Here is a 22,195-nt window from a genome sequence, read left to right on the forward strand (position 1 = left end):
CTACATGAGAAACGAAAATGTGATTGATAATAGGCTCTTCAATTTAGCAGACAAAAGTTTAACAAGATCCAAGGGCTGCAGAATGAAGCTAGACAAATTCAGGCAAGAAATAAAGCACAGATTTTTATAAGTAAGGGTAATTAGCTACTCGAACAAGTTACCAAAAATTGTGGTCGATTCTCCATTACTGGTAATTATCTAGATGGGAGGTTTGTCTAAAAGAAATGCTCTAGTTCAAAGAGGATTTAATTCAGGAAAATTCTATGACTGGCATTATGCAGGAGGTCAAACTAGATGATCACACAGCAGACTCTTCTAGCTTTATAGTCTAGGAATATACAGGATGATAAGCAATATAATTGCTTAAATAAATGTGTACAGATATATAACATACATTTTTACTTTATGTTAGAAATGCATCATTTGTCAGTTTCTTGTTTACTAGATCATGATTTCCCTGAGAATGTGTGTCAAACTGCATTTGAATGGCAATTGGAGTTCAGTTAAAAGTGCAAAATTCAAAAGGGCCCTGCTTTGAATAAACTAATGCAAAGGAAAATATTCTCTCTGTACCTGTTAGCTAACCTGAAACCCAAAGTAATCAAGACAAAAATTTTCCACACAACAGAAACCAAAAGTAGACATTATTCTAGATGTAAATACCAGCATTCATTTAGTTGTAAAGACTGAAAATATGGATACTTAATGCAGTAAGTGACACTGTGACAGTTATAAAGCTTGAGTTGATTTCAAAAGTTAAGAGATTTTTTCCTCTGATTCAGCATACAATTTAAAATTCCAGAACACTAATTCCTTACACTTTGGGGGCAGATTAATGATATAATGTGCCTTTTAAAAATTAATTTAATCTATTAAAATAAGTTCAGGCCTTAAAATAGGTTATCATAAATTCTAATTTAATTTTCAAACAGGTTTATTTTAATTTAAATATTTTTAAAAAAAATATTGATTTTTAACCAACCTTATTATGATACTAAGTCTTACAAATGAGATCTGAATGAGTAAAGAAGCTCCAGACTAACACCAAACAGAGCAGTTCTCAAAAATGTAAGCACTGACAATTAGAAATACCTTAGACAAATAAAAATTGTCTGCTGTAACCTTTACTTTTATCTTCTGTTCTATTTGGTTGCAGCTGGGAGTGAATTAATTTAATGTAAGATTAGCATCCACCCAGAAGAAGTTAATGCGTTAAAAAAACCTATCCAAATCTTGCATCTGGCAAGCCAAAGGAGGGCACAGGTGTGTTACAGTTTATAACATAAAAATATTGTTAAATACATGCAAAAAAACCAAAGTGAAACATTAAGATGCATTACCTGTGCAGGTAGTCTGGTGCTTGATTCAGCAGAGTATAATACTGTCTCACAAATTCCCGCCCGACCAGCAGGGGACTTGGCTTCTCCATCACCATTTCTTTGGTCAGCTGAAAACTGAAGAACAAAAGCTCCATGAAAATTTTGCTCACTATATTGTTGTACATACTGAGACATAAGACAACATGAAAGTATATAATTACAAGGAAAAACAAACACTGACATTTATGATTAGTTTTAACACAATAATGTTATCCACTTAATTCATAAGGCGGTACTGTCAACTTTTTTACGCCGGGGGAAAAATGACAGCGTGAACTCCATTTGAACAACTGGATTTTTGTCCCATTTCATTTCAACAAGAAAGAGTTTAAGGCCATGTCTACATCTAAAATTTTGCAGCGCTGGTAGTTACAGCTGTATTAGTACAGCTGTATAGGGCCAGCGCTGCAGAGTGGCCACACTTACAGCAACCAGCACTGCAAGTGGTGTTAGATGTGGCCACACTGCAGCGCTGTTGGGCGGCTTCAAGGGGGGGTTCGGGGAACGGGAGAGCAAACCGGGAAAGGAGACCAGCTTCGCCGCGGTTTGCTCTCCCGTTCCCCGAACCTCTCTGCAAACCGCAGGGAAGGAGACCAGCTTGCTCGGGGTTCGGGGAACGAGAGAGCAAACCGGGAAAGGAGACCCGCTTCGCCGCGGTTTGCTCTCGCGTTCCCGAACCCCCTGCAAATCGCAGGGAAGGAGACCTGCTTGCTCGGGGAACGGGAGAGCAAACCGCGGCGAAGCTGGTCTCCTTTCCCGGTTTGCTCTCGCGTTCCCGAACCCCCCTGCAAACCGCAGGGAAGGAGACCTGCTTGCTCGGGGTTCCGGGAACGCGAGAGCAAACTGGGGAAGGAGACCAGCTTGATTACCAGAGGCTTCCTCCTTCCACGGAGGTCAAGAAAAGCGCTGGTAAGTGTTTACATTGGATTACCAGCGCTGGATCACCAGCGCTGGATCCTCTACACCCGAGACAAAACGGGAGTACGGCCAGCGCTGCAAACAGGGAGTTGCAGCGCTGGTGATGCCCTGCAGATGTGTACACCTTCAAAGTTGCAGCGCTGTAACTCCCTCACCAGCGCTGCAACTTTCTGATGTAGACAAGCCCTAAGTGTCCTAAATTCCCACATACCCTGGTAGCAAGCATACAAGTAAGGTTCTTCAAGAGGATTTCCTAAGCGATTAAGTCGTTCACAGCCGATTCAAGCTCTATTTATCTCACCTGACTTCTCTCTCACACACACATCCACCCTAAGTGAAGCCTATGCCACCGTATTAAGACCATTTTAAAAAGGTCAGTCCAACCCATTTTTGTCAACAGCACAAAACTCCTACAGGACTCTAATGCAGTTCTAAATTATCTCAAATTTAACCGACATACTGGACCGTATTAAGGTAGCCTAACGAACAAAAGCAAACTCCTTCCTTACCACCCATCTTCCCCCACTTATCTATTGGGTTTAGCTGACACGTGATCAGCTAAGTCAAATGAGTTACAGTGTATCCAGCATAGGACATAGACAGTCTATTTACCTTTTATTTAATCCGACTGGATTAATAATAATAATAGAGAAAATCTTTGCTGCTAAGAGATTCACAAAACATCTAGCTTCTAAATCTTAATGTCTAGGTCAGTCTAAAAAAGGAATCTAAGAACACAGGGTCCCTATGCACTTGCCCTCAATTATTCACATAAATCGGTGCAGATTATAAATCAATGCCGGAGTTTTCTTGCTACCTGTACTGGAGTTCAAGCTGGGTGATTGTTGCTTCATACATCACCATTACAGAGATACTAGGGTACTAGGATCGGTGCTTGGTTGACAGTTTTGTTGTGATGTAAGGCAGAATACATGACAGCTGGCAGTCATGCCACTATACTAGCTCTGCAGTGCTGGCAGTAATAAAAAGCTAGTAAAAGTTCATAGTAAACCGAGCAAATGTTACCCAAAAGGCATATGAAAGACACTTTCCCCCCCAATGTTCAACACCCTAATCCCTTCTTCCTGCTGCCAATCAGGGTTTTAGAAATGTGCCATATCTGCCCCACACATCCATCACTCAATCTGAGCCTCACAACCGATTAAGTCAATGGTGAATTTTAGATTAGTAGCACAAAATTTTAAAAGAATGAAACCAAAAATAGCTTCAGAGCTGGAATCTGGGCTCCTCCAACAGCTTGAAGGGGCCATAACAGCCTCCTAGGGAATTTCTCCAGCACAAAAGCAGCATGAACCAACAGCAGCCCTACTCTGCCCTCTGGCATAATGCCATCGTGGAGGTAGAGACACAGAGAGAGAGAGAGAAAGAAAATAGCCTTTCTGAATATTGTATGATGCAGAGCAGCCTGTAGATGGCCAGGCAAGGCTGCCCTAAGTCAGAACAGCCTCCAGACCTGCTTTAACTCATTCTGGAGGCTACACCAATCCAGGAGGTAGCCCAGAATTGGAGTGGTACATAGCCACCTTTGCCCTCTCTTACCTGGGCTACATCTTTTGTGCTGCACCTCTGAAGAAGTACAGCACCGCATCTCAATCTTAGGCTGTGTCTACACTGCCACTTTCAGCACTAAAACTTTAGTCGTTCAGGGGCGTGTGTGTGGGGGGGGGGGGGGAACACCACACACACACACCCAGTACAATTTATTGCCAAGAGCCATGCTCCCAGCAATAAAAGCTATCACATCTCGTTCAGGGTGGTTATTTTTTATTGCTAGGAGAGTTCTCCCGCACCGATAAAGCGTGACTAACACAGGCAGTGTAGACACACTCTTAGTTTTGTTATTTTAAAGTGACAACCAATTGGAGTCCATCATAAACCAATTCATCAGAAATATTCTGAAAGCGAAAGTCAATAGCTTTGGTGTTTGACTTTAAGGACATGTGCATCCTAAAAATTCCTTGAGTCACATGTTTGATAAAAGCTATGCGCAAGGAAGCAAGTCGTTCAAAGATGAAGAAAACTACAAACACAGACATACAAAATTTGACTATTAAGGGATCATAATGGTCCTATTCTCAGTAGGACAAGTCGTTATCAACATGTCCTGATATTAGCCAAGTGTAAGTTTTGCACAGGACTCAGTCTTCTCTAAAGAGCCAGGGGGAGAAACAGCAAGAGATGGACTCGAGAGACAGAATTCTAATCAACAGTCCTGAACAGAAGTCACTTGACTCTCAAAAACAATAATCAAAATCAAAGCCAAGCCTACAGAGTTTTCACATATATAAAGTATTGCTCTTGCCTTTAATTGTATATGCCGTCTCACTCTGGGCCAAAGTCTCAGCTCTGCTCTGGCAACCCAACAGGGATGGAAAGCCAGCTGGGTACTCCCCGTATGTAGAATATCCAGGGAAACCAAGCTAATATAGCTGGCTCTGACACCTGCTCCTGAACTTCTCTTCCCTTCCCCCTGCATACAGGGGCATCCAGAAGCTCAGTACACCCTTGAGTCAGCAGAACTGCCCCAAATTACCTTCAGGATTCAGGAGTGAAAAAAAAAAAAAAATTACTGATCTGCCCTGCCCAGATGCACTATGCCCTGTTCCAGCATACCTAAGGCTCCAGCCCTATGCTGCCAGAGAAGAGTGTTTTTGCCCAAATTATAGGCAAGAAGCCCCATCAAGCTTACAACATGCAGCAGTCTAATGGTCTGTAACTAAGATAACACCAGAACAATTTAGTAAGAGACAAATATTGATGGTTTCCAATATGCACATAGGCATGCAGAGGAAATTATCGCCACAGTGGAGGATGTAGCAGATACACAAACAGTAATCTCAAACTCCATAAAAATAAAAAAATCAGGGAAGTCCTGAATATCACAAATTCCTAAGTCTACCTTATCAGATTCTTTATACATTTCAGCTTTGTTCATCTGATAGCCCACACGCTGCCTCCTTCTCTACAGTAACCAAACCATGCAGATGAGGTTTATTCTCCGTTTGGTAGGACTTACGAATAATACATTTAAGTATCATGGTAGCACCCAAAAACTCAGTTGTGACCAAGATGTTACTGGGCTGGGTACTATGAAAATGTAGGAGACAATCCCTGTCCTGGAAGACAGTAAAAAAAGACACAAAAACAGACAAAGGTTAGGGAACAGGGATACAACATACCAGCAAACTAATATGGTGACGCTTGATACAGCTGTGTAAGTTACACATTTAGTTATTTAAATTGGAGTGGAGAAGGGTGAACAATGACAAGGATTGAAGCAGCACGAGGAAGTCAGAAAAAGGAAAGTGGGGGAACAGTCATGCTAGCTATGACATGCAGTGAGGATTTTGTAGACCACCACATCTGAGATGAATTTTAATGAATTGGAGGATAAGAGAACGGCTGAACAGATTGTATCAGGAGTTTTGCCTACATAGGCAGTGGCGTGGGAGAGACTGCAAAAGCGTTTAAAGTGACAGCCTTACTGATGGGCAAAGGCTGGAAACTTTTAGACAGAAGGAGGAGCATGGCTCAACATTGTGATGTTACTAGATCAGCTAGGTAAAGTAGAGTTAAGTTGTGAAGGGCTATTTAAAGATAATCTACGGAGAATTAAAAGATTTGTGCTCTCTTCCCCCACCCCCAAATGTATATAAAAAGAGGTCTAATTTGTGACTTAATAAATGTGTTCATATTTTACCTTAATCTCAGGAATGCCAAATCCCAGAAAATAAGATTTGACATGCCCCAGAGGATACGTATTTGTGAGCTCCTGCTCCTTTTGTTGAAAAGGCTGGTGTATAAAACCTTGGAAACAACAAAAAAAACACCACACATCCTTTCTTCAAGGTCCTACAGGTAATGGTGTTAAACAAGAACTAAAACTAAAACCAGGTTCTCTCAAAGTTGACTGAATAGCTTTCAGTCTTTTGATATAAATTTCAAGAATTCTGCAAGGCACCAAAGACCAAGGGAGCCGCACATATCTGGCCCACAAGACACACTCAGATTCTGTAGACTCAGCTTTTATTTAAAAAAAAAAAAAAAGTTTCTAACCATGATGTTTATGCAAAAAACATGTGAAACATATGTATAGATCCAGCTCCCCATCCACTATTAATGTAACTGGGTACTTAATTTAATTAGGTGAAAATTCAAAATCCCAAGGATGACACTGCAAATAACCTCAAACTATTAAAGAAAGGGGGGGAATATTAAATTGGCAGAATTAATAATGATGAAAAATAGGAGTAAAGTCTTATCCAATACTCACTTTAAGAAAAGAAGCAAGATTTAGTTACTGCACAGATCACACAGTGATGCTGTAACAAACTCATGAATGATTGGATTTTCTCATACTCATATCATTGTTTACATTTGTAAATGAGCTGGATAGCATGTTAGTAGATGACATAATACTTGCTTGTTTGCCTATAAGCCTGTTTTTTGTAGCACACAAAAGATTTTGGAATACCCACATACGGGGGGGCCTGATCTAACTCCCAGTGACCCAATAGGAGACTTTTCACTCACTTCAGTGGAAGCTGAATTAGACACACAAAGATAACCATTTTCTATTGCTTTCAGAATGGAAGTCCAAATTGGTACACTTGTGTTTCACAGCACTGTCATGACCTACTATCACAGAATTCGACAAAGTCCCAAATCCAACAGAATATACTGTACAAAAAAAACCCACCATTTTATCAGAATCCTTCCCCCTTTGATTTGTATCTTTTTCCTTTCATAGATGAATGTTTCCTAGCCACTAGGGTTCACATTACTTTGCATGCTGCTGTGTTAGATTGTGCCACTACTATCCTGAAGACAGAGTTCCACCTCTGCTAATCAAAGATGGATTTTATCATACAAATACCAGACTAAATTAGCATAGGGCAATTCTAATTCAATACTTGCTACTTAGTCCTGATATAGACTTTTCATTTACTGCTGACTTGTACATGCAGAGAGTAATAAAAGGAGTCCTACTCTTATTAAGCAGATTTAAAAAGAAAAGTGAAAAAACCAACAGGATCTAATCAGTGGACAGCAATCTGTTTTTACTTCAGTTGCACCTGCTGCTTTTCTACTAGCAACCATCTGCTCACGTTCTCCAGCCAACAACCTGAACAATATAAACCTCATCTCTCCAGAAAGAATAATTGCTCCACACCACTCAAGAATATATTGCTATCATTATCCTATGGCCAAGGAACAGGATAATGTAAATGTGTATTTTATACTGTCCCACATCACAGTAATATCTGAGTGCCTGAGTTATCACACACCTATCTTTTTGGCAGTGGTGATAAGGGAGAGGGCCTTAAGAGAAGAGCTGGAAACCAAATGATTTCCTAATATTCATTCATCTTACTCCCAGTGTAAGGAATAACTTATTAGATTACTCTACTCCAGCATAAAACCAACAGGTTAACTACATTCTGTATACTGCTACCAAAATTTAAACCCTAGCCATGTATTAAAGCAAGAGATTAAATTTAGACAAATATCTCAGCTAAATTGGTCTTTACTTGGTTGGTGGAATTTTTCATCATCTGTTATAAGCTACAACTTTGCAGAAAAATCAGTGCGAGTCAGAGTTTCCAAAGTATAGTTATGTAAATTAAAAACTGATTTATGCATACAGTGCATTCAACAAATTAAGATTGAGAGTCACAGCTTATTACCATATCTGGACTGTGATAGATAGGTGTTCTTTCAGCTTAGTTTAATGCTAATCAATTTTAGCTCTTCTAAAGCATTCACCCAAATTACTATATAAATCAAAATAAACTAACCCGTGGTTTTCAATAATCCAAGGCTGAAGTTATAAATTCAACTGAGTCCTAGTTGTGTCACATTTCCTCCAGATATCCTTATCTCCTGTGCTCTATATGCAGAGTTCAGGTTCACAGTGAGGCCAGCTAGTGATCACTAAAGCCATTTAATCTGTCATAATGATCCCAGGGGGGTAGGTTCAACTGACATTTTTAATCAAAAGCATTCCAGACATCCCTTTTGAGGAGACTGCTGTTGTGTTTAAGTACTACCAAGTGTGCTACCAGAAGGGTGCTTTACACAGTTGAAATCAAAACAAAGAGGGGAAGAAATGGTTTCTAGAAACCTCAGGATCAGGCTACAGTCTTTCTGAATAGCTTACCTTCACAGCCCCTTTTACCTTTACCTTCCACCTAACTCATCACTATATCTTTTTGCCAATATTTTAACCTTAGAGAAAATATCAAAATACCAAAATCACTTCGAAGCATTAGTTTCTTTTGATGGGAAGATTTTGCAGCATAATGTAGTGAATAATCCTGCAAACAGTCTGATCCTCAATCTTCTACAGTTACCATATTTAAAAATAAGGACTCATCTGATATCTGTTACATCAATCCAATTTTTATGACTTCTTGTAAATTTACAGAATTCTGAGGAAAGCTGTCCCAAGCCTTTGTAACCATAAGGCAAGTGTGTGCAAGGATTCTCACCACTGTCACGCCACTTAAGTGACGCCACAACAGCCTTGAGAAGCTGCAACACATTTTTAGTTTTTTCACTTCCATAATCTTATCTAGTTATAGTAGGGACATTCTGGCACCATGCACTCAATAGGTTCTCCATGTGAGGATTTTTGCAAAGTTCAGGGTATGACTATAGTTACTATATATCCTAGCTCCTGACTGTGTTGGTAGTTCCTTAACCTCTATCAATTGCTACATTTTGAAAGCTGAAGCTTAGAAAAACCTGTACAGTAACAGATTTAAAGAAGTTGTATGTATCCTATTCCATGCTTGAAAAATACAGGCTATTGGATATTTAAGATATAGTCATTAGTAATCACAATTGCTGTAATGAAGTGCCATTTTCCAATTTTTCCAGGCTGCTTAGTAACAGGTGAGAATGACCTGCTCATGTGAGAATGGCACAGTATAAACAGTGATTTGTCAATATGACTGTAGAATAGCCTACACTAGAATCATAGTCCAATGTGAGTCCACCATGGGACGAATGAAAAAGAGCAAACACAGTAAAGAAACTTAAGAGAAAATCCCTACCTCCCCCGAAAATGGACTAAACAACAAAATATAGATAACTAATAATGAACACATAAATATTCCATTCTGCTCCGAAAATCTTTTAGATGGATCCATTTGGCTTTGTTCACTCAAATTGGGGGGGGGGGAAGCAAGTGGGTACCTGTGGAAAATGATAGTGTTACGAACAATACAGATCAGATAAACAATATGGTACAAGCAGGATAAACATGCATCTCTAAGTGAAATCCAAAGCACTGGTCTCCTAGCTGGTGAAGCATATCATTAGGACAGCTTGTTCTGAAGTAGAATAAGTAATATGAACTTTTCAAGGAAATACCTTTTTAGTGTTTAAATATGCAACAAATACTGAGCTACAAGAGACCAGAAGGAATGGATAGCCCACTAAACTCACCCTCAACTACCTGGGGAAAGAGGCTATTAAAAGAACAGTTTTTGTTGACAAGCAAGACTGCATGCACCTGTAGGGGCCAGCACCCCATGAAGTTCAGGTACAGAAATTTTGATGCATTAGTTATCAGTAACATGGGCAATTAATGTCGAAGTTCTGTCTTCCATGAGTTGGGGAATAACTACAGTAGAACCTCAGAATCACAAACACCTTGAGAATGGAAGTTGTTTGTAACTCTGAAGTGTTTATAACTCTGAACAAAGTGTTATGGTTGTTCTTTCAGAAGTTTACAACTGAACACTGACTTACTACAGCTCTGAAACTTTACTATGCAGAAAAATTCTGCTTTCCTTTTTTGTTTTAGTAGTTCACATTTAATAGAGTACTATATTTGTTTTTTTGGTATTGGTCTCTGCTGTTGCCCAATTGTGTACTTCTGGTTCCAAATGAGGTGTGTGGTTGCCTGGTCAGTTCGTAACTCTGGTGTTCTACTGTACTTGAAAAGATAAAGGGAGCCTTTAAAAAAAAAATACCTAAATGGTTCACATATTTATTTAAATTTCAAAAGCCAAGAACCCTAAATGAAAAAGAAAGCCTTCATGTGAAGGCAGATGGAAAGCAGAAAGAATTTCAGAAAGTTACCTGTTTATAGACAATAGCACTGTTTTGTACTTTTGACTGTATGGGAGAGTGTGAGAAAGACTTCCAAGCATAGTTAGTTTACAGTAAAGCCAACAGACTGCAGCAGCTGAATGGGCACAAACTGCTCTGTTGCCTCTACAGATACAATAAATCAAAAACCTCATCTCTTTGGAAGTAGGTGCACAAAGCTAAGTGCTGGAATGTCTGACACAAGGTCTTTTATTCATGAATAATGGAATTTGTAATGAGTTACAGTGACTGGTATTTTAACTGTTACATTACTTTCTCCTGTGAAATATTGCTAATGCAACCTATCAGTGACTGCCCACTGAAAAATAGCAGCAAGTGAACCTCAGTCAACCCAGCACAGAGTAATTAAAAAGTGTACAGTGAATACCAGGGGTTGGCAACCTTTCAGAAGTGGTGTGCCGAGTCTTCATTTATTCACTCTAATTCAAGGTTTTGCGAGCCCCTAATACATTTGAACGTTTTTATAAGGTCCCTTTCTATAAGCCTATAATATATAACTAAACTATTGTTGTATGTAAAGTAAATAAGGTTTTTAAAATGTTTAAGAAGCTTCATTTAAAAATTAAATTAAAATACAGAGCCCCCCGGACCGGTGGCCAGGACCCAGGCATTATGAATGCCACTGAATCAGCCAGCGTGCCGCCTCTGGCACGCGTGCCATAGGCTGCCTACCCCTGGTGTATACTAATACAATTAAGTGGATTATGATTACTAAAGGACATTTTAATTCAAAATGTACCTGTTTCTAACAAAAAGTTGACCTGGATCATCAGTACACTCACTCATTTCAGCCAGCCAACACTAGGTCTGCAATAAACTCTAGTTACTGTTGTAGAAGGGAGGCCATATAACTTGTAGAAGGGTGGCAGCACAGCCTAGTGAACAGAGCAATTGACTGTGATTCAGGAGATTTGAGTTCTATTCCAGGCTTTGACACTGACTGCCAGCTGATCCTGGGCAAATCTTCTCTGCTCCTGTTCCTCCTTCTGTAAAATGGAGATAACAACTAACCTCCTTTGCAGAGAGTACTGAAAATCTGATGAAACACATTATATATGAATGACGTACTACAGCAGCTGGGGGGGGCAGGGGTCTGAACCAGAGGCATATCTCCTGGTTGAAATAATATAGCCAAACCATCATGACAGGAAACCATCTAAATTTTTAAAAGCGTCCTTGAAAAATCTACATTGTACCACACAGAAAATTTTTTTTTTTTTTAGAGGGATGAGATTTTTTTGCTCGATGACATGCTAAAAAAATCACATATAAAAAAATATGCAAAACAGCTCAAAAGTAAGTTTAAAGTTAGCATTTCCCAGACCAATATTTGGAAAAATATACACCTCTACCCCAATATAACATGAATTCAGATATAGTACAGTAAAGCAGCGCTCCGGGGGGGGGGGGGGCAGGGCTACACAGATCAAAGCAACTTCGATATAACACTGTTTCACCTATAATGCGTTAAGATTTTTTGGCTCCCGAGGACAGCATTATATTGGGGTACAGGTATGTATCTATCTAGACACACACACACTCCACCACTTGCCAATGGCAGAGGGGAAACCTTTCCAGACAGGCCTCTACACAATACTAATAAATAAGCCACAAACTTACTAAATTACTTGTATTCTGCAGAAGTTACATTTCCAGTCTCATTGTTGATAATAAACCTTTCCAAAGACAAACCAAGAGTAAATAGATGCAGCATTGTCTGCCAGTTTGTAGACAAAATCCAGTGCCTCTGCTGCTGTTCAGTTTTGCCAAGCAGCAAGAGCTAAACTAACTAGTGCTTTTCATTGCTGCTATTTAGAATCAGAGCAGTAGTGGATCAAGAATGTTAATTTCATGCTATAGAGGCAGGCACAGGAGGATGGTCATAAGAGAAGAAACCCCAGAATATGAAGGATAAGAGAGTAGTGAGACCAGCTCCCCTCAGAGAAGATAAGAAGCTCTTGGTAGGGAAGAAATTAAACAGACCAAAATAAATAAATAAATTTCTTACCCTACCTGCAGCTAGGGGCATGGGAGGGTGCAGCTTTCACTCTATCACCACATCTACTAGCTAAAGGCGGATATTAAAGACGTAGTCCAACATACATAAGGCTCAGGGAGAGAAACCTGGTAGAAATCCCAACTTTCTCCCATAATCAGCAGCTGAGGTTAGCAGGGCTCAAGGTTTCTCATGAAGATGTTGCCCTTGGACCCCACTGACTGAGCTTCCTCATGACATTTCATAACATTCTCTGCCTAATAGGCACCTAGTAAGTTTTTCATATCCTGACCCAAACACCACATTGCTATACAATGCTGCTGGCGATACTAGTGGTATTGGGGGTTATAATATTTCAGTGAAAGAACAAGGACTAACCTACACAGAGTTCTTCACTTTTTCAGAACAATATACAATAGGTTGGAAGCTAGCTTCCCTATACTGCTGGAGTCAGCAAGAACCAGTCTCAAAAAAGGACTAATCTATTCAGCATTATTTTCATCAGAAGGCAATAAGTTTCAAAATTTACCCTTGCAGATCTGGATACAAGGGGGTCAAATAAAAGGTCACCATGAGTGTTAAAAATTGAGTGCTTGGGATAGAGAAGATGGTTTTGGTTTTACTTACATTCTAGACAAAAAAAATTCAGATCCAGTTTATTTCACCATTTGTTTTTTACTCCTGCTGGAATCCTGCACCACTGCATAAAGCATAATTTCCACAGAATTAATGTTTCCTGCAGAATTTTATTCTTCCCCCAGTACTCCTGCCTGGCAGTGGGAACCCCTTATTCTGTGTTATTTTGATATATATAAAAAATGTAGAATTTTAAAATACTGTATGCAGAATTTTTAGGCAAATTCTCGCAGGAGTACTTTGTGTCCAAAATGAGATGTACCATGGACTAAGCAGTTTCACTTTCAGGTTCTCCTGCTACTAGCACAAGGTTGTACCACATGTTGCAAACCCTACTGGGTATTGTTTGTTTTTACTGGCATATCTGCCTGTAAACTCGACATGAAAGCAGATCTCCAACCCTACTAGCCTTCTAAATGCACAGAAAGAGGAAAAGCTTCAGAAAATTCATAGAAATTTCAACTACCATTAGGTTTTGTAAATCCTAGGACACAATGCCCCCCACCCCCAAAATGCTGGTCCTAGTTCAGGCATAAGAACTTCTGATCTGTGGTACTGGACCAGTGCCTGCAGAAGTTTACTGATCCTAAACCCATTTGTATTGATTTTCTAGTGCAGGGCTGGGCAAACTAAAGCTTACTTAAAGTAAACTTACAGTTTAATATGACAGTCAGGTGTAATAACTGGGTGGGGAAATTGCATGCAGGGCCATAAATGTAGGGCTGGGGTGCAGGAGGGGGTTCAGTGTACAGGAAGGGACTCAGGACAAGGGGTTGGGGTGCAGAAGAGGTTCAGAGGGGGCTCAGGGCAGGGGGTTAGCGATGGAGGCTCCAACCCAGCACCGCTTATCTTGAGCAGCCCCAGGGTGGTAGCAGCATGCAGCAGGGCTAAGGCAGGCTCCCTGCCTGCCCTGCCCTTGTGCCAAATCCCAGGAGTGGCCAGCATGTCCAGCAGTGGTTTCTAAGGGGTGGGGCAGGGCGGGGAGCTCCACCACACGCTACCTTCACCTGCGGGTACCACCCAAAAGCTCCCATTGACTGCGGATGCCTGTTCCCAGCCAATGGGAGCCGCGAGGGGCAGTGCCTGCGGGCAAGGGCAGGGCACTGAGCCCTCTGCCTCCAGGGGCCACAGGGACATGGTGCCAGCTACATTCAGGAGTGGCGCAGCGCCATGGGGCTGGCAATCCCACAGGTTGAACTGAAAGCCCTAATGGGCCAGATTTGGCACACAGGCCATAGTTTGCCTCCCCTGCTCTAGTGTTTCTAGTCCTGACAGTTTACAAGATATTTGAGCCAAGAAGCATGAGGTATCCGTTTATTAAGACACAGTCAGTATTTTCTGTACACCATGTGCTAATTTAAGTACTTCAATAGTCCTATAAGTCAGCTGTTTTCAGTATTTGTACCTTTTCTGCAGTTTCCTCAACCAACCAAAGTGAGAGGGGCTATTGCAATGTTATTGCCATAATAACCAGTTTTTTTTGACAGTTATGGGCAGCTTCAATGGCCCAATGAAGAGAAGAAAAATCATTCACCATTAGGTCCACAAATTTTCCATCTGGATTCACTGGGCCACTGCAGCTTCTTCTAAATATAGACACAGGTCTTATTTCAGTCCCATTTTATTGCTAACACAAGTAACCCCTCAGATTTCACTTTAAGAGGGAACTAAGTAACAATACAAATGTTAGAGTTAAGTATGAATACTATGAGAGATTGATAAAATTAGCATTGGACAAGCATATGGAAAAGTGGTTTTAGTATGTTATGCAACATGCACACTTTAAAAGAGCAAGTTATCCTGACCATCTTGCTCTTGTCCCCACTTCAATGCTGGCATGACTTTAGACATGAGAAAAATGTTTTTGCCATCTGAAAACAGGATCCCAGAAGTTTTGCAACAGGTGTGTGACAGTCTGTACCCCATATTCACCCCTTTTACAAGATTATGATAATTTTGTGCAGGATGTTTCTTGTGAGATCATTTGAGAATGATCATTGCTGTCCTGGTGGGATGTGTACGACAGCATTGCATGTAGTGTCATGGAATTCTAGTGTGTGATGTTGCTGGGACATGTTCCAGGTCTGTAGAGCAGTCATGGGCCAGCTCCACAGAGGCAGGGGGTGGCTAACACCTCAGTCAGGTGTCAAATGGAGTCTGGTGGACCATCGCATGGTTGAGTGGCTGTTCTTAGGCAGGAAAGACGGGGTGGGGGTAGGGGGAGAAAGAGAGAAATCTACATTTTGACAAAAACAGATTGGTGCTCTCAACACAGACTGTCTCCTGGACCTCGACTTAAGATTATTCTTGAAGAAGAGAAAGAACTAAAAAGGGAGAGCAGATGCCCCAAATTCTCTCCCTTTCTCTCTATCCACAGCATTGACAAGACCTGAGGAAGAAGGAAGCAGCATTGGACTGGGGGAGGGATTCTAACTGAAAGACATTCAGCCAGCAAGACTGAAAAATGTAGAGAGAGATTGACCTTTGCCTTGAATTCACTTTGCTTGTTAAGTTAGGCATTAGTTGCATTTTTTATTATTTTTTTGTAACCAATTCTGACTCTTTTGCCTCCTTACTTGTAGTCATTTAAAGTCTATCCTCTGTAATTAGTAAACTTGTTTTATTTAAAACAGTATGTTTGGGAAACCCCATTTGAGATAACTGGATTTGTGCAGATCATTTTCTATTAATCAGAAGACAGGCTTTACATGAGCATGCATTGTCCAGGAGAAAGCTGGACAGTGTAAGACATACACTTCTGGGGAAAGTCTGGGACTTAGAATTTCCTAGTGGTGTTCTGCAGTGTAATTCATGAGTGGCTATAGCACTCATACAACTGTGAGTAACATGCTAGAGCCTGTGTGTGAGCAGACCAGGAGTGGTAGCTCTCAGAGCAAAGCAATGTAAAAGGCTCCCCATGTTGGAGATCTGAGTAGAGACAGCTGTTCATCAGTTCAGGTTGTACCCTGGATAATTTCACAGTGTTTAACACTTTTTTCTTTCATCTAATACTCAGCACAACAGCACTGGGAGTGGCTCCAAAAATATTTAAAAGTTGGGGGGGGCATGATTCAGAAGAGCTTGAGAACCCCTGCGCTAGTATCAGATGCATTCATTTAATAGTTTGCATTTAGTATCTAACCTCTCTTTTTTCCTAGAGAAAGCAGCTGGACATTTCCAACACAGCAGCTTTAGTTGAAACAATTCTGACTGATATTTTAATCCAACACTGAAGACTTTCAATACCAATCAGTTAGTTAAAATGCATGTCAATAACTGTACACATGCCCATACTTTGTGAAAAATTCTTATTACATAAATGAAACCAAAGATGAAGTGCAACAAACACAGTAGCTGATATGTACATGCACACGGCAGCATCACTTGTCATAAGATCTGAGACCTACTCCATTTTAATCCACCTTCTGACTGCTCCTGTTCAACTTCCCACCTGCCATGTCACTTAAAAATACGCAGCGAAAAAGGCTTGGGTTATGTCACTGGAAAGCTGCAGCAGTTAGTTTACAAGTGTTTGGTAACTCATCCAACAGGGCCTGTCATGTGTCAATTTCAGCAGCTCTCACTCAAAGTCACCAAGGTTAAAGGCCAAAAAACCTTGAGAAACTAGTCCTCAGGTTTGTTTTTTAAACTGGACTTTCTTTAACTAGTGTTCCTGTGTATAATTTGGTATACACAATGTGCAAGGGAAAAGCACAATCTCAATTAGCATGTGTTTTCAGTAGAGTTCTCAACAATCTTCAGCAGGTGACGTGCTAAAGCCATCCTGTGAGGTGTTTTTCCACAGCATGAACTGAAATGTTACTAGGAAAAGGTTTTTTGGTCTAAATTTCAGCCTTAAGAATGCTGTTTGATAACACTGAGCTAACAGAGGTAGACTCAATACAGTGAGTCTTTAAAGCAGTTCACGTGTTTTCTAGCAACCTTTGTGGAAGTTTGAGACTAAAGTGAATTTAGTTATTTCCCCCCGAGAGCGCTTGCAGCCTGGTTTGGTACTTTAACAAATAGATAAGAACATCATGACTACTGCTCCCAGGTAAATAATGGACTTCTTTAAAAAGTAATTTTCAGAAGTTTTAGTAGATTTTAAAAACAGATAAAAAGTTCAAATTTGTGCCATTACTATCCTTGATAGTCACCATCTAAAGTGATACCATGGCTACAGCAGAATGGACAAATAGCCAATTGAGGACTAGTGAACTATTATACAAAAAAAATTTCCTCTTGTCACTAACAGACATGATAAGACACCATTTTTGTACCTTTATTAGTTTTGCTGCTTTTGTGGCTGCCCAGGACCATGAAAGGGTGCAAAGGATTCTTTGCTATGTCATTCCACATTAGAGCGCCTACAAAAGATTCCCAAATGATTTACATCTTGCTAGGGAGTTTGGGGATGTCATGAACACAAGGCAAGTATTTTTCCTTTCTTTGCTTCCATCTTCTAGCTTTCAAGTTGGTTACATTAATACTTAATGTAAATTCACCAAGTCAGACACCTCCCCATCTTCCTACTAAGCTAAAACCTTATAACAATGGATTTAAATCAAACGAGACTTGAAACGTACTGCTTTCTAACAGCCAACTTCTAACACAAAAAAATGAGTACACGGATATATTTTGCATGCTTACATTTTATAAGATATTTAGAAACTGCTCTTAAGGCATAATCTGAGGGATACATTTTAATGTTTAAAGCATATTTCTGACACCTGGGAACAAAAATGTATGAATTTCTCCCTCACACAATAGTATTACTCTGTTTCAGGCAGGTCTTTAGTTATCCAACTACTTAAAGGAAACTCGCAGTTTAATGACATTCAGGTGTAACTGGGTAGAACAAGCAGCTGTACTTTAGACATTTTGCTGCAAGTCATGACTTGATTTTACTTCAAGTCAGCAGACAAATGCATAGTATCCTCTGAAAGATGTGAAGAGGGTGAACATTCTACCACAGTCAACAACTGTCATATACCTCTGAGAATCTAAGTCAGTGACCAAATATGTAGTCTACTCTCATTTTCCCTGAAATCTTATTTGAGAACCTAGCATATTCTCTTAACCCCTTTTGCCCATGACTAAGTGAAGTGACTGATTTAGTGTATAGAAGATGCTATTTTCTAGAGAAGAAAGTAAGCCTCAGTAGCTGAAACAGGTTGAGAAGATATGCATAATGGCCTAAAATACATTCCAAATGATTTTAATTTATACCAACAAGAAGTTACAATGTTCAGGGCTTGGCAGCCTCTCTACATTTCCTAAAGCTGTCATTTGTTTGTGAAAGGATAGGCCTGACAAAATAGACTGGAAACATAGCTGTTTGCTGCAAACATGCCTCACATCCAACTAAGAAGATGCCACTTCCTTCACATGGAATACATAATGCTTAATGCAGATGTCTCACCACACATAACATCCACATACCAGTAATTCCAAATACAATCTTGCAAACTAACTCTATGGAAGGCATCCAAAGTGATGAACAGTAATACAGGTAGGGCTTTCACAATCAAATCAGTTTGGAGCCTCACATGTGACTGGGAGCTCTTCAGACACTCTCCTCTACACAGTTCTGTGTTTAATCCCAGCTCCACCACTGTCTTGCTGTGTGACCTTGGATAAATCATTTAATTCCACAGAGAGAGGAGTGTTACCCCATCTGCAAAGGAGGGGTGAAACTTACCCTCTTTTGTACAATGCAGAGATTTACAGTTGACTAAGGCTACACTCTCGAGGGGTGGGTATTTTTCCATGCCACCTTAACCCAGGAAGAAACTCTGCAGCCTAGCTACCTCATGTTGGCATTTTACATATTTGATAGAAAACAAAGGCTATGTAAAGCACAGAACAAAGCTTGCAGCTTTGTATCTAGCCTCACACAATGAAGTTTCGTTCTCTCCTGTTTGGGTCCCTCCTCTGAACTCCTCCTCCCCCCTTTCAAATGTTTGCTTTCAGCGAGGACACTATTGTCCAGGTTCCAACAACGGTTACTTATTTCTACAGCCTCACTCCTTTCGGAGGAAGGTTCCGCTCACATCCATGATGCCAAACACACAAGGGCTTTCAAGCAAAGGACCCGTTTCGTGAAACGGTTTGCGGTTCTAGCCCAAACTGCTCCAGGTTTGCTGTCCCCACGGAGAGCGCTGGCAGCCCCCGTCTCCAGCTTGTGTGCATGGAGCACTCTGATCCTTGCAGGTCAGGAAGCTGCGGGAGCCCCGGACCCCCCCCCCCCTTCAGTGACCTACAGCCCCGCCCCCCCCGTTCCCACAGACACCCCCCCCCGCCGGTAACCTACAGCCCCGCCCCCCCCGTTCCCACAGACACCCCCCCCCGCCGGTAACCTACAGCCCCGCCCCCCCCCGTTCCCACAGCCCCGCCCCCCCCCGTTCCCACAGCCATCCTCCCCCCGCCGGTAACCTACAGCCCCGCCCCCCCGCTCCCACAGACACCCCCCCCGCCGGTAACCTACAGCCCCGCCCCCTCGTTCCCACAGACACCCCCCCCCCCGCCGGTAACCTACAGCCCCGCCCCCCCCGCTCCCAGACACCCCCCCCGCCGGTAACCTACAGCCCCGCCCCCCCCCGTTCCCACAGACACCCCCCCCCGCCGGGGCTGGGGGGAGAGAACACCAGCTTCCTCCCCCTGTTTGTTGCCCGTCTCGCCAAGAGGCTCCGAACCCCGCAGCTCAGCCGGCCCGCGCGTGTCTGTGACGCTGGGCGTGGGAGGTGGCGCAACCGTCCCGGGAAGGACGTGACGCCGTTCGCAGCCGCCCCGCTCCCGGCAGCCCGAAGGAGAGGCCGCGGCCGGCCCCCTCCGCCGTTACCTGCGGACGGAGCGGGACTGGAGCAGGAGGCTTCGCTACAGGCCGGTCGGGGAACGGAAAGACCTCACGCAACGGCGTGCTCACCCGCCGGCTACATATATCCGGCGCGCAACCTAACCCCGCCGCAACCCCCCAGCCAATCGCTGAGCGCCGCACTTCCCAGCTCGGACGCCGTTTGGCCAGAGCTGCGAAAAAAGGGCGGTGCTTGATGAGCGGCAATCAACTCACCCCATCCCACTGCCTTGTAGCAGGCGGCTGTTAATGTGAGCGACGTAGGTACCAGCCAACAGACGTTGTAGTTTCAGCCACTGAGGCGGGACAAAGCTCAACTGACTTCCCCACTGGCCAATGAGGCGACGCACCTCTCGCTATTAGGTGAAGGTTGGAGAAGGCGGGGACTCAGATGCCCTAGTAGCGTGGTTGAGCCGTACAGCGGCGTCCTTGAAATCTAGCAAGGTAAACCCCGTTTTAGATAGGGGCGGCACTCAATCCAGCACTGAGAGCGATAACCAATTAGAGAGCACTCATGGGCGTGACTGACAGGCCAGAGACTAGAACCTCTTAAAGGGAAACGCACCACTAAAAAAGGGGCTGCCCTTCCCCAGCCAGAAGGCAGCGCCCCCCCTGCTGGAGGGAAGGGTCGCCTGCTCCCCATCCCGCCCCAAGCTGCTGCAAGCCCACTGAGCCCACCAGGCTATCCCAGCCTGCAGCACCAGGGCCCAGGCCTCCCACAGCCTCCTGGGCCCCAGCAGCATCCCAGGCCAGTGGCCCCTGCCGCCTAGGCTCCACGGGGCCCGCTACACAGCCAGGGATCTGCACAGACCCCAGCACGCTGAGAACCCACTGAACCCACCACATCCAGCCTCCAGCCCTGCACGGCCAGCCTCCCGCTGGGCCCCGGCCTCCCGACCCCTGCACGGCCCAGTCACCCGCTGGGCCCCGGCCTCCCTCAGCCTCCCGACCCCTGCACGGCCAGCCTCCTGCTGGGCCCCGGCCTCCCTCAGCCTCCCGACCCCTGCACGGCCCAGTCACCCGCTGGGCCCCGGCCTCCCTCAGCCTCCGGACCCCTGCACGGCCAGCCTCCCGCTGGGCCCCAGCCTCCTGACCCCTGCATGGCCCAGTCACCCGCTGGGCCCCAGCCTCCCTCAGCCTCCGGACCCCTGCACGGCCAGCCTCCTGCTGGGCCCCGGCCTCCCGACCCCTGCACGGCCCAGTCACCCGCTGGGCCCCAGCCTCCCGACCCCTGCACGGCCCAGTCACCCGCTGGGCCCCGGCCTCCCTTAGCCTCCCGACCCCTGCATGGCCCAGTCACCCGCTGGGCCCCCGCCTCCCGACCCCCGCATGGCCAGCCTCCCGCTGGGCCCCGGCCTCCCGACCCCTGCACGGCCCAGTCACCCGCTGGGCCCCAGCCTCCCGACCCCTGCACGGCCCAGTCACCCGCTGGGCCCCAGCCTCCCGACCCCTGCACGGCCCAGTCACCCGCTGGGCCCCAGCCTCCCGACCCCTGCACGGCCCAGTCACCCGCTGGGCCTCAGCCTCCGGACCCCTGCACGGCCAGCCTCCTGCTGGGCCCCGGCCTCCCGACCCCTGCACGGCCCAGCCTCCTGCTGGGCCCCGGCCTCCCGACCCCTGCACGGCCCAGCCTCCTGCTGGGCCCCGGCCTCCCTTAGCCTCCCGACCCCTGCACGGCCAGCCTCCTGCTGGGCCCCGGCCTCCCGACCCCTGCACGGCCCAGCCTCCCGCTGGGCCCCAGCCTCCCTTAGCCTCCCGACCCCTGCACGGCCAGCCTCCCGCTGGGCCCCGGCCTCCCGACCCCTGCACGGCCAGCCTCCTGCTGGGCCCCGGCCTCCCGACCCCTGCACGGCCAGCCTCCTGCTGGGCCCCAGCCTCCCTCAGCCTCCCGACCCCTGCACGGCCAGCCTCCTGCTGGGCCCCAGCCTCCCGACCCCTGCACGGCCAGCCTCCTGCTGGGCCCCGGCCTCCCGACCCCTGCACGGCCCAGCCTCCCGCTGGGCCCCAGCCTCCCTTAGCCTCCCGACCCCTGCACGGCCAGCCTCCCGCTGGGCCCCGGCCTCCCGACCCCTGCACGGCCAGCCTCCTGCTGGGCCCCGGCCTCCCGACCCCTGCACGGCCAGCCTCCTGCTGGGCCCCAGCCTCCCTCAGCCTCCCGACCCCTGCACGGCCAGCCTCCTGCTGGGCCCCAGCCTCCCGACCCCTGCACGGCCCAGTCACCCGCTGGGCCCCCGCCTCCCGACCCCTGCACGGCCAGCCTCCTGCTGGGCC

At 44.8% G+C, this 22,195-nt stretch overlaps 2 protein-coding genes across 7 annotated transcripts in view; one reads left to right on the forward strand and one right to left on the reverse strand.

The window, feature by feature from the left end:
• The window catches only part of G3BP1 (G3BP stress granule assembly factor 1), a 37,805-nt gene extending 17,770 nt beyond the window's left edge, over positions 1-20,035 (reverse strand). Inside the window, exons 1-3 of one of the 6 annotated variants that reach the window (XM_030572425.1) lie at positions 19,913-20,035; positions 11,179-11,425; positions 1,341-1,454 (exon numbers count right to left, since the gene is read on the reverse strand). In XM_030572425.1, the coding sequence (XP_030428285.1) occupies positions 1,341-1,454; positions 11,179-11,225 (161 nt within the window). In that variant the 5' untranslated portion in view covers positions 11,226-11,425; positions 19,913-20,035. Of the gene's footprint in view, positions 1-1,340; positions 1,475-11,178; positions 11,426-19,912 lie in introns of those variants that run through there. The other 5 variants (XM_030572426.1, XM_030572421.1, XM_030572422.1 and 2 more) reach the window with 5 other exon arrangements.
• A 989-nt stretch (positions 20,036-21,024) lies between these two features.
• On the forward strand, positions 21,025-21,582 carry LOC115656122 (proline-rich protein 2-like). Its single transcript, XM_030572432.1, has one exon. It carries the CDS (start codon positions 21,025-21,027, stop codon positions 21,580-21,582), a length of 558 nt encoding a protein of 185 aa, XP_030428292.1.
• The last annotated feature ends 613 nt before the right edge of the window (positions 21,583-22,195 follow it).

The sequence above is a fragment of the Gopherus evgoodei genome, chromosome 8 (assembly GCF_007399415.2).
Source record: "Gopherus evgoodei ecotype Sinaloan lineage chromosome 8, rGopEvg1_v1.p, whole genome shotgun sequence".
Taxonomy (NCBI): Eukaryota; Metazoa; Chordata; order Testudines; family Testudinidae; genus Gopherus; species Gopherus evgoodei.

Excerpts from the sequence above, each read along its gene's own strand:
- LOC115656122 (XM_030572432.1), top strand. The coding sequence starts at position 21,025 with ATGGCCCAGTCACCCGCTGGGCCCCAGCCTCCCTCAGCCTCCGGACCC.